The sequence below is a fragment of the Megalobrama amblycephala genome, linkage group LG1, assembly GCF_018812025.1.
Source record: "Megalobrama amblycephala isolate DHTTF-2021 linkage group LG1, ASM1881202v1, whole genome shotgun sequence".
Classification (NCBI taxonomy): domain Eukaryota; kingdom Metazoa; phylum Chordata; class Actinopteri; order Cypriniformes; family Xenocyprididae; genus Megalobrama; species Megalobrama amblycephala.
The window spans coordinates 23,464,752-23,477,655 of NC_063044.1; the positions used below are offsets into that span (position 1 = coordinate 23,464,752).

At 36.9% G+C, this 12,904-nt stretch overlaps 3 protein-coding genes across 6 annotated transcripts in view; 1 reads left to right on the forward strand and 2 right to left on the reverse strand.

Annotated features, from left to right (window-relative positions):
* The window catches only part of LOC125243964 (NACHT, LRR and PYD domains-containing protein 12-like), a 283,026-nt gene that overhangs the window by 147,587 nt on the left and 122,535 nt on the right, over positions 1-12,904 (reverse strand). The gene's annotated exons all lie outside the window — the stretch shown is intronic.
* LOC125244015 (gastrula zinc finger protein XlCGF57.1-like) overlaps positions 1-12,904 on the forward strand; it is a 131,007-nt gene that overhangs the window by 33,649 nt on the left and 84,454 nt on the right. The window lies entirely within an intron of this gene.
* LOC125245075 (sperm acrosome membrane-associated protein 4-like) lies at positions 1,786-7,299 on the reverse strand. The gene is made up of 3 exons (XM_048155524.1): positions 7,117-7,299; positions 2,417-2,527; positions 1,786-2,144 (listed from the first exon to the last, which is right to left on the reverse strand). Exons 1-3 carry the CDS (start codon positions 7,166-7,168, stop codon positions 1,924-1,926), a joined length of 384 nt encoding a protein of 127 aa, XP_048011481.1. The 5' UTR covers positions 7,169-7,299; the 3' UTR covers positions 1,786-1,923.

Below are 12,904 nucleotides of genomic sequence, written 5' to 3' on the forward strand. Positions count from 1 at the left end.
TATGGAAACCCAAGCTAACACACCTCCTGACTTGTAGCGGCCAATAGATGCACAGCACTCTTTGGCGGGCAAAGTTCCTTTGTTTGGTCTCCTAGCTGAATTTGCATACTTAATGACTATCAGATCGGATTTCGAGATGCCGTACTTTCTTCACAATATCATTAAACACATAGAAAAATGCATTTGTCAGCTATGTGACATATCTCAGTGAACCTCTTGAGTCCGGAGCTTTACGGAGAGATCAAACTTGATAGATCAGAAAGAAAGGCATATAAAAGAAGTTATGGTTTACAGACAAAATTCCTTCATTAAAATGCACACTAGCACAAATATACTCATTTAAACACTAGGAAACATGCATACACTCGAGATACATGATGGGTACATACATGGATGTGACTTGGCATAGTTACATTTTACATATACAGTCAATAATGTATGTTTGTAGGTTTTTGTATGTGTCTGTGTGTGTGTGTTGGGTGTTGGAATGTGGATCTGGCCCGTAGTCCACATGAGGGTCCCCTTTGATGTCCTAAGAGCAAGGAAATTGGGCCTCCTGTTTTACCTCGGAGGGTAACAAAGGTGTCAAGTGGGCTCATCTTTTGCAGACCGGTCGGAGCCGAGATGAGATTTTACAACCCAGTCCAGCATGCTAAAAGCGTTCTGAACATTACAAAGTTTATTGATTATCCTGATACGTGTGCATATGCTACAGAGTAATCTATAACAAAAATGAACATTCACGTTCCTGAACTGATGCCAAAAAGCAGCTCAAAAGAAGTGTAGAGCTGAGTTTATAAGAAACAACTTCTAATAATCTCACATTTAACTCCAGCAGACTGAATACGTCATCTTATGGCAAAATGAACATTCCCGGGAAACATGGGATGGACAGAGATGATGAATAAGAGATGAATATCTATGTTAATGTTGATCCTATAAACAGTTTTGGTGTCAGGACAGAAACAGAAAACTCAGACACCAAGAGACACCAAACTCCTCAACACACAGGTACTGAGACTCGTTTTATTATAACAACAACTAACTCACACATTTTTGTCACTTGAGTGTTTAAGACACATTGTCTGTCATCTTCAGAAATGGCTAGTGTGAGGATCAGAAGCTCCAGAGCAGCTGCAGTGTGTTTGGTGCTGCTGTGTGTTCTTCTGCTGACTGCAGTCATAGTGCTGTGTGTCTACATCCATACAAAGAGCTCAAACTACACTGAAGAGAGAGACCAGCTAACATCCAAGAATGAAAACCTGAATGAGAGAGACCACCTAAGAAATTAACTTAAGATTTGTGTTAAGTTTCTTTACCACAAATTTCTTTATGTAGTTATTTGCTATACAGCAGAATTTTTTAAAACATGATGGAGTTGGATTGTGCTCTCAGTAACTTTCAGTGTACACAATCTATGAGTATATTATCTGTAATAAGTTACAGACAGACATGTGTAAATGGGGATTAAAAGCTAATATCTGAACTTGTTCTCTCAGCTGGATGGAGTTGCTATCAATCCAGTCTTTATTACATATCCAAAGAGACAAAGAGCTGGACTGAGAGCAGTGAGTGAGTGAGTTAGAGTGTGTTTATGTGTGCATTTTTGTGGCATATCAGGACACAAATATGTATAATGACATGGGTATGACATAGGTATTACAAGAAGAGGGTGACTTATGAGGACATTACCCATGTCCCCACTTTTCAAAAGGCTTATAAATCATACAGAATGAGTTTTTGTGAGAAAGTAAAAGTGTGCACAGTTTCCTGTGATGGGTAGGTTTAGGGGTAGGGGTAGTGTAGGGGGAGAGAAAATACAGTTTTTACAGTATAAAAACCATTACGCCTATGGAATATCCCCACAATTCACAAAAACAAAAGTGTGTGTGTGTGTGTGTGAGAGAGATGAAATAATCCTCCTCAAATGAGGAATTTGACCATGAACACAGAAGTGGTGGTAGTGAAGGCCATGCTGAGAGCAGAGAAGTGACCCAGAGCCGAGTTACACAGGTCAGTAGAACAGCACGTCTTCGTCATCTGGTATATCTTTGTGCTTGAGTCAGACGGGAAATTCACCTGTTCAGTTGTATTGCATTTGGACACTTCGAGACATCCTTTCATCTTAATATCCACAAAACCAGCTGAAATTGAGATGCAAGAAAACATAGATTAAGCTTTAAAATATAATTTAAAAAATGTCTGCGAACACAAAAAATATATGCGAACATTAACAATTTTCTTCACCCTGGAAAGCGTAACAAGTAATTAAAATCACCAAAATAAAATGAATTATTCAATTTTAGTATATTAAATCTTACGATTTAAGGAGATGCAAAAAATAATGACTCTTTAATGAACATTTACGTTTTGTGTTACGTTGGTGTTCAACAGCTTTTGAACAGAATAAACTTACCAGCCTTCCCTAATCCACTGAAGCACTGCTGACCAGCATCACATGTCTTTTTGGTTGTGTAGCAAAGACTCCCGAGTCCCAGTTTACACTCATAACACTGCAGGGCCTGACCTGAGAGAGAGCAGATTCATGAAACATTTGAAATCTTTTTTAAAAGGCATATAAGTTTCTTCAGTATAAAAAGTAATAAACAGTTCTCCGAATCTCCTGTTTTACTGGAAAGGTAAGGTAAGAGCATTAATGCACCATTTTGCAGATTTGTTTCTGATCTAATCGTCAACATAAATAACATTTTCAGCATTTCTCAACCCTTTCTCTTCTCAGTATGTGCTCTAGCTCAGAGGAGTGCAAGTCATGTTTCTTTACTACAGTACACATATGTGCTAAACACAGGCAACAGAGGGATGAAGAATTCAACAAAACTTAAACATGTAGTTGACTGAAGCAAAGTTCATCTACAATAATAGTTCACCCAAATATGAAAAAAAAGGTTATTCCTTTTAAATGTCTCCTTTTGTAACCCATGGATTGATTGAGTAAATGTCAACAGAACTTTACATTCTTTAATATCTGAAACACATGGTACAAATATACCCTTTGTATTACACAAAGAGAGAGAGAAATCTACACAGGCGGGTTTCGGTTACACCCTGAATGGAGTTAATTATCTGAGTCATTAAATACTCTCAATCATCACTTTGTTACACAAACAGAGTGTGCTTTAGATTTTTTTTGGTTTTGTAAGATCAAACCAAGCATAGACCTGATTGTGACATGTCAGATAATTACTAAGTTCATCCCTCTTTTCTGTGAAATGTCTCTTTTCTTAATCCGCTAAACCTTGTTTTCTAAGCATATGATCATGTGATCTTCCTTAGAGCAGAATTTCTCACCGACAGTAGGGTGGGTGGAGGTTACAGTAAATATTCATTTGAAACGCTGTGAAATGTTGTTTGATACTTAGCAAAATAAATAGACACTTGGTTACCAGCATCAGGCACTATTTGTGAGTGGATTTTCATAGCAATGAGCAGAAGAAGTCCGGTTCACTAAATACAATGTATATTGCATGTATGAAGTATAGTGTTGCAAATATATGCTGAAAATGTAATATTTATGACTATATAATATGTTCATTAATATTCAATGTAACAAATTATTATGGAATAAAATACATTTTCTTCTCTTTGGTGATTGAATTGGAAAAGCGATCCAAACATTTTCTTGGTAATTATAAAGTTATTAATTATTAAGTTAAGCTAATTATTAAGTAACTATAATATTAATAAAAGGTCTTCTTTGTGATGTCTGAGCTGGATATTAGAGAGAGCAAACAACACAGCATCAATTTATGTATTGATAGTGTTCTGCAGTGTGACGCTAAACTCAATTAAAATGATAATATAGTTATTGTGAATGCAGGTTGTGACTTCATATGAATTAAGAAACTACATGTACTTTTAAAGGTGACCTATTATGCCCTTTTTGACAAGATGTAATTTAAGTCTCAGGTGTCCCCCGAATGTATCTGTGAAGTTTCAGCTCAAAATACCCCACAGATCATTTATTATAGCATTTGGGTGTCAGCAAAATAAAGCCGTTTTTGTGGGAGGGTTGCTTTAAATGCAAATGAGCTTGTGCTCCTTGCCCCCGAGCTCACTCTCATTCCAATACACTGAGGCATACATAATACAGAAGTTCACACAGCAAATATAACTCGCAATATAACCGTTCATGATGTATGGCATCAAATGATGGACAAAACAGCGTGAGCGCATAAACAGCGCGCAAGTGAATTACAGCAGTGTGCGCACAGTGAAAAAGCTTCCACGTAAAATGTAAACTTGCAGAAATCTACTATAGTTATAATTAATATATCTGTTATATTATAACTTGTCTAAGATTTTGGAGTTATTTGCACAGCCATATCCAACACTGAAGCTAACCAAGGCTGAACCTGGTCAGTACCTGGATGGGAGACCTCCAGGGAAAACGTCTCGGTTACGTATGTAACCTTAGTTCCGTGAAAGGGAATGAGATGCTGCGTTGAAACGCTGTGGGAATGCCGCTACATGATTGCGTCTTGAAGTGCGTATAGAATCTGTCCAATGTCTTGACAGAACGCGTAGACGGGTGACGTCAGCGACCAGGAAACTATAGTTAACCCATTCAGCTGCGTTGAAACACTGTGGGAATACAATACCCACGCTGCTGTATGAGCAAGTTCTTGTCCGTACGAAATCATGAGCACAGATCAAGACAGAAGCACCTGCGCCCCTGGAGTGAGCCGAGGTGAAGTTCATAGAACCTCATAAATGTATGCGGTGAAGACCAGCCTTCCGTATCTCAAATATCCTGGAGTGAAACTCCTGACAATAAAGCCTTAGAGGCAGCCATACTCCAAGTGGAGTGGGCACGTACGGCTAAAGGTGAAGGCTGACCGGCCGACTCATAAGCAAGTGAGATTGCTCATTCTCTGCTTAGTTGCAGGACACCTCTTTCTAGGTGACCCAAAACAGATGAACAGTTGTTTAGATTTCCTCCACAGGACAGCTCTACATGTAGGGCCCTAACTGGGCAGAGCAGATACAGTTTCTCCAGGTATGACGTATGAAAGGGAGGACAGAAGGTGTGATAGGCCTTGCAGTATTAGTAAGGACCTTGGAAAAAAAAGTGATTTCAAGAACTGTTCTTGAGGAACCCAAAATGGTTGTTCTATGGAACTGCTATGAAATTCCCTGTTTGGAACTTTTATTTATATGAGGGCAGACTCAATTAATGTGTGCTGTGCATGTGATATGTTGGAGTTAGGGGTAGATTCATTTTTATTCCTTTTCAGTCACACTTTAGTCAAGAAAAGGAGTAGGCACCAAAACCAAAAATTAAAGTGAGATTACAAAATCTAACAGTATCCAAGTTTTAAAAGTATAAACTACAAAGAAACTATGTGCTCTTTTTTATATTCTCTCTGAAAAACACAAATGAACTTCCATTCTACTCTACAAAATATTAGCAGAGATATGACAGATACTTTTTCAGATTCAGAAATGTGGTCTATAGCCAAACTGATGGGTTCTTTAGTGTGCAAGTTTTCCTATGTAACTGGTTTGGTCTTTCTGCCTCAACTAACCTGTCTCTCTCATGAACACATCGACAAATGGGTAAGAATAATCCAAACCTCCCAATATAATGTTCTATTAACATGTTAGAAACTGCATTAACATAGCACTGATTATTGAGATAAGGGACAAAATGCCTGCTTTATGTTAAAAAAATAAATAAATTCATCATAATAAAAATACTTTAAAAGTTACATCTAAAGGAAATCTGGATGCTCAGGACATTCATTGCTTTTATTTTTAAATAATTTTGTTACTATTATTTAAATACATGCTCTATACTTGTAAAATACATGTAATTTACCTTGTCCTCAGCATGAGGACAAAACAAAATGTTTAAAAATGCAACAAATTTAAAAATATAAATTTTAATTGAAAGGTGGAGATCTGTAATATATCAAACAATACAAAAAGTCAGTCAACTCCTTTAGACGTCAACTCCATCAGGTTTTATGTCTGATGGTTGACAAGTGCTCTCAAAATGTCTAGATGATGTGATCTAATATGTTTTTTGCATATGGTGAATTCTTCTAATGTTGTTTCACAATTCTATTTACATTTACATTTTAAATTTGGCCCCAGCTTAACCTTTGTCAACTCTGTCAGTATTTAACACCATCAGGTGAAGGTTTATGTCAATTTTGAAAGAATTCAAAGACAATGAATTGAAAGAAATGTTTCAATTCATTGTGTTAAAATATTAAAACAACAACTGAACTACATGATATCATGTCTGATTTACCTAAGAACGATGATTATATGTTTAGTATTAAAAAGGTTAGAGAATTAAGAATTAATCTATTTTTAACTCCTTTACTGAACACCATTCTGTCATAATTGAAGACTTTATACTGCTGTTGCATGGATCAAATTCAATATGCTTTTTAATGTGTCGGATGGAACAAATTAAGTTATGAAGTGAATAAATGTAATTTTTTAGAGAAAAACATTGCAGCGGGGGAGAGCGTCAGGAGACGCGCGGTGGATGAGCGGGTTAAGCGCAAATAACAAACACCTGTCTCTTGTTACAGTAATTGGCGTGGAGAGAGTATTTAACGCCAGGAGAAACAGGAGACAGGTGTTTGTTATTTGCGCTTAACCCGCTCATCCACCGCGCGTCTCCTGACGCTCTCCCCCGCTGCAGCGTTCGCTGAACCACGCCCCCCTTGCCACAAACATTTTCAGAAAAACCTGTTCCCTTACATGGTTCATTAGCTGAGACCTTTGTCTACAAATATACCAGTTTAAAAATAATGATAGAAAAATAAATATAATTATATTAATACATAAAAAGTCATAAAAATCAAGAGTATTTCTTTGTGAAAGCTTGTTGTAGGCTCAAATCACTGAAAGCAATATCCCGGATGAGAATGACTCATAAACCACAGCTTCATTTATTATGTTTGTGACTCACAGATTCACATGTTCACAAAAAAATGTGGAATGAAAGGAGCTGACCAAAAAAACTGAAATATTCAAACAAATAATCTACTGCTGATTTATACAGTAAGCTATATATATATATATATATATATATATATATATATATATATATATATATATATATATATAGCATCTTACCTGCTGCAAAATACAGAACGACTGCAAAGAACCCGAAAATGATTTTGTTCATCTTTCTTGCTGTAGCTGAGGTCAAGTAGAAGACCGTTAAACTCTAGTCAGACTGCTGTGAATAGCAGAGATCTGCTAGATTTATAGGTCCACACCCATGACACCATCCGTTACACTTCTGAATACAGTCCTGCGACATCTCAAGGGTGTGGTGTAAATTAATACAAAAAAATAATAGTGAGGACATTCCATAGGCGTAACGGTTTTTATACCATACAAACTGTACATTCTGTCCCCCTACACCTAAACCTGCCCATCACACAAAACTGTCTGCATTTTTACATTTTTAATAAAACTTTAGTGTGTTTTTAAAGCTATTTTAAATATGAGGACTCATGAAATGTCCACATTTCAAAATGTCATTCAAATGTCCCGCAAAAACATGCTCTCAATATAATTGTTTAAATTATCATTATTATTTTTTTAAGAAGCACCGGTCAGTACTGAAGCCTGCCATTTCAGTGAAACACGGAAGTCTATGTGGACCAAACTGTGAATCATTTCTCATTGCGTTCATGCAAAATGCATTCAATGGCCACAATTTTTTTTTTTTTTTTTTCAAAATTCATGAGCACTTTTGTCACTTTTGTCGTTCATACATACCCAGGGGCGTGTCTAGAGGGGTGGCACCAGCCCCCCCTGGAATATGATTGGCCATCCCTGGTGCCCCCCCAACATCATAGGACAATGCCCAACGCCACTGGATCAGAGTGCTGTCAATCACTCATTGGATCAGAGCGAAGCAGAATTGCAGTTCCCCGTGTTTTCAAACAGAAGGGGAGGGAGACGCCACGACATGGCACTGTTTATAGAAGATACACACTCAATTTTCTATTTTGAAATATCTCACTTTATTTTATTATTTAATCTGATTACTTTCGTGTGACTGCCCTGCTGAAAAATCCAACTAAAACCAGTCTAAGCTGGTTGGCTGGTTTCAGCTGGTCTCCCAGCCTGGGATAGCTGGTGTTCAGATGGTTTTCAGGTGGTCTCCCAGCCTGGCCAATCTTGTGTTCAGCTGGTTTTAGCTGGTCTCCCAGCCTGACTTAGCTGGTCAAGCTCATCTCCTAGCCTGGAACTAGCTGGTGTTCAACAGAGGGCTGTTTCATAAAAGATGCTAAGAAAAGCGAGGATTAAACTCCACAACCTGACTTGAATTAACCTAACAAATGAGCTGGGGCTAAAACGGTTTCATAAAGGGAAATTGAAGTTCACGCAGTACCACTAATTTGATCCAGGTTCACCTAGTCAAGATAATTTCGCCTGCGCGCTTTTTTTAAACGGCCCTAGAGGTCGATCATGGATCAAATCGATCCACCATAGGAAACAGCAACATTTTGTGCTATTTTATGCGTTTGAGACATGGTGTTTTCCTCAGTGCATAACTTACTTTACACAAGTTTATTCTCCATCTGTAAATGTTAGAAAGTCATGATAATATTTCCATTTTGCTGCTAAACTTCACATTGAACGAGCGCTGCTGCGCGCTAAACAGACGGGACGCAATAGAAGCGCAATAATTCCAAAATATACATTTCGCTAAAATATTTGATGTTGGACATTAAATGTGCTTTATGTACAATTTTAAACCTACAAGTAAGTGTATTTTTATGACAGTAGCTGTAAATGGACTATTGTAATGGGGTAAATCAATATACTTTGGGACAATTACTGAGTTTAGATTCATATTTAGTCTGTGCATATTTATTTTAATTTTTAATTTTGTGATTTTAATTTTTGCTCTTCTAATAACCATAAAAAGAACTACAGCTGCCAAACAAAACCAGAGAGGAATGTATTCATATATTTTAAAACAATCTTAATTAAATATTGGGCACAAAACATTTAGCCAGTAAGAAAGGAAAACCTGTACGTTACACACACACACACACACACACACACACACACACACACACACACACACACTATATATATATAATTCAGGTTGATTGGGACACTTTTTCCCAGTCATTTCAATAGCAAAAGTGTCCCAAGCAACCTGAATTCAGTATATATATATATATATATATATATATATATATATATATATATATATATATATATATATATATATATATATACATATAAAGACCAGAGTATAGATTAAATATGGGCCTTGGAAAAGGCTAGCTGACTTTATTGTGCTTTGACTACAGTGGGTAGTTTCAGTGTGGACAACAACCATACATGTCACTTCTGCAGGCTGCATCTTACTCTGTCACTCTTTTCATAGCTTTTGCTGGCTCTGAGACACTCACTTGGTATTTCTCCTGTTCTTTGTCTAGCAAAAAAATCACTCATCACTTAATAAAAGATTAAAAATAAAGGCCTGATTGTTTCAGGGGTCTTGTCACAGGTCTATTGACTTTGAATTTCTGTGTTACTTTTGCTATAGTTTCACACTTAAAACAATGATTTGGTAATCCTCTTGTCCTTCTTTTGTGCTAAGAAATAAGTCTCCTGACAGTTCTCTCCCAAGTGCTTCCATTGTTGTCAGTATTGCAGTGGGTACGGAAAGTATTCAGACCCCTTAAATTTTTCACTCTTTGTTATATTGCAGCCATTTGCTAAAATCATTTAAGTTCATTTTTTTTCCTCATTAATGTACACACAGCACCCCATATTGACAGAAAAACACAGAATTGTTGACATTTTTGCAGATTTATTAAAAAAGAAAAACTGAAATATCACATGGTCCTAAGTATTCAGACCCTTTGCTGTGACACTCATATATTTAACTCAGGTGCTGTCCATTTCTTCTGATCATCCTTGAGATGGTTCTACACCTTCATTTGAGTCCAGCTGTGTTTGATTATACTGATTGGACTTGATTAGGAAAGCCACACACCTGTCTATATAAGACCTTACAGCTCACAGTGCATGTCAGAGCAAATGAGAATCATGAGGTCAAAGGAACTGCCTGAAGAGCTCAGAGACAGAATTGTGGCAAGGCACAGATCTGGCCAAGGTTACAAAAAAATTTCTGCTAGACTTAAGGTTCCTAAGAGCACAGTGGCCTCCATAATCCTTAAATGGAAGACGTTTGGGACGACCAGAACCCTTCCTAGAGCTGGCCGTCCGGCCAAACTGAGCTATCGGGGGAGAAGAGCCTTGGTGAGAGAGGTAAAGAAGAACCCAAAGATCACTGTGGCTGAGCTCCAGAGATGCAGTCGGGAGATGAGAGAAAGTTGTAGAAAGTCAACCATCACTGCAGCCCTCCACCAGTCTGGGCTTTATGGCAGAGTGGCCCGACGGAAGCCTCTCCTCAGTGCAAGACACATGAAAGCCCGCATGGAGTTTGCCAAGATGGTGAGAAATAAGATTCTCTGGTCTGATGAGACCAAGATAGAACTTTTTGGCCTTAATTCTAAGCGGTATGTGTGGAGAAAACCAGGCACTGCTCATCACCTGTCCAATACAGTCCCAACAGTGAAGCATGGTGGTGGCAGCATCATGCTGTGGGGGTGTTTTTCAGCTGCAGGGACAGGACGACTGGTTGAGAATGATTCAGTGGGCTACATAACACTTAATTTTTAAGAAATTACTTCTCTTTAAATGTTTTGGTCCATCATACTTACCTTTTAATAATAAAAAAAAAGTCTTAAATTTACACCATTTTTTATTTTTTTTATTTAGCACTACTTAGTAAATGTGTGTGTGTGTGTGTGTGTGTGTGTATATATATATGTATGTGTGTGTGTGTGTGTGTGTGTGTGTGTGTGTGTGTATGAAGACCTATATATATATATATATATATATATATATATATATATATATGTTAATATATGTTAATATATGTTAATAAAGTCAAATAATTGTATGTGAGAGAGTCAGTTGTAATATCATTGCGTTCCTATTGGTCAGTGTTAGAGGAGCTCAGCTTAGCCTGACAGTTAGCCTACTCCGGACCAGGGTATAAGTTACCAGAGTAACTGAGTTTAACTAATTTAAGTTTGTTTTATGAAACAGAATTCGCTGACAACAAGTCTGACTAAGTAAAATAAGCCTGGCTTGTTTTCTAATCTTGTTTTATGAAACGGCCCTCAGAAGGATCTCAAGGTCTGTTTATATATGGATGTCAGCAGATGCTCCAAACAATGTTGTCAGGAAATTAGACAAGATTCTTTGATTTTATTTGGAGGAAGAAAATACACTATTTACTGAAAGATATTCTAAACAATAATAGAGACTTTGGTGGCCTTGACGTTTTAAATTTTACAGATCCTAATAATGTGTTTAAGATAAAATAGATAATTGGATTTATTAAAAATAAAGATGCATGGAATGTTTTCATATTTAAGTCTTTGGGTGGCATTCATTTTCTTTTAAAATGTATTTTTTTGGTCGAAAAAATCCCAGTTAAACCAGCAAACTTTCATAAGCAGGCACTGCTGGCTTGGCAATTAATCTATAAAAATAACTGTTTCACCGCATCAATACTTCATTATGGAATAATAAAGACATCTTGTACAAAAAGAAGTCAATCTTTAATCAGAAATGGGATGTTGGATGGAATTCTTACTGTTAGTCAATTGCTTAATGAACAAGGTTTACTTTTAACATATTCTGAATTTATCAATAGATTTATGATTCTTGTGAGGCCAAAAGAATATGCTATTATCTTTGATGCAATCCCTGACAGAGTTGTTACGAAATCCTGGATTCTATCCTATAAATGTTGATCGTCAAACCAGTTTTTGCAGTGATACAATATTTATGGGAGATATTAATATAGTAATAGATAAATGCAGTAACAAATATATATATATATATATATATATATATATATATAACTATTTGCCTTGTTCAACAGTGTTTTGATCTACTAAATATGAAAATATTAACTGGAAAAGAGTATGGTAATAACCAATCCAGTATTTTTTTTTTATTAATAATAAAATTAGAGAAGTGCCCTATAAAATTGTACACAGAATTTACCCTGTCAAGGAGTTGCTTGAACATTTCCATTTGAATATTGAAAACTGATGCGAATTTTGTGGCAATGCCAAAGAATCAGTGACTCATCTTTTTTTAATTGTATATATTAAAAAAAAATGTGTTGGTTGGATGTAATTTATTAATTTAATTTATTATTAGATCGTGTATACAAATAGATCTGTATGATGTGGTCTTTTTTTATTTATTTTTTATTCCAAATGCACCATGTGCTTCTTTATACAACTTTTTATTTTACTTGGAAAATATCACATTCATAGTTAGCACTTAATATTTCTGTATATGGCCAAATCATTCACAAAATCATACATAAAGGAATGTTTACGCTCAGGCTCGAAGCGTCTAAGCCAATAAGATTTGCTGAATTATCAACCAATGAAATTGTGCCCCGCCCCTTCGTCCAGACCGCTTGGAATCGTGAATCGTGGAACGCGTTATTGTGACGTCACAGTGCGCGCAGCCGCTTCATAAATCGAGTCAGTCGAAACTCTTTGTCGGAGTTTAAAGCTGCTCTTTGGTCTCTTGCGATCGATCTGTAGTACTGAGTGTTACAAGTCTACCGCTAGAACCAACAGGCAAATACAGTGTTCACAGCTCGTTGAGATGGAGCATCTGGCGACTGTTACATTGGACACTATGTTTGCCAACTTTCCACTGGAGCTGGAAAGCTGCAGCAGCTTGGACTCATTCGAGGACGCTCAAGTTGAGCCGCTGAGTGGCGCTGTGAAGCCGGCTGACAGAAAGGCCTGCAGTAGCAGCTGCCAACAGCTCCCGACAGAGG

Coding starts and splice junctions, on each gene's coding strand:
- LOC125245075 (XM_048155524.1), bottom strand. CDS start 7,168: ATGAACAAAATCATTTTCGGGTTCTTTGCAGTCGTTCTGTATTTTGCA. Junction 2,528..7,116: donor CGTTCTGTATTTTGCAGCAG/GTAAGATGCTAT, acceptor GCTCTCTCTCAG/GTCAGGCCCTGCAGTGTTAT. Junction 2,145..2,416: donor CAGTGGATTAGGGAAGGCTG/GTAAGTTTATTC, acceptor TCTCAATTTCAG/CTGGTTTTGTGGATATTAAG.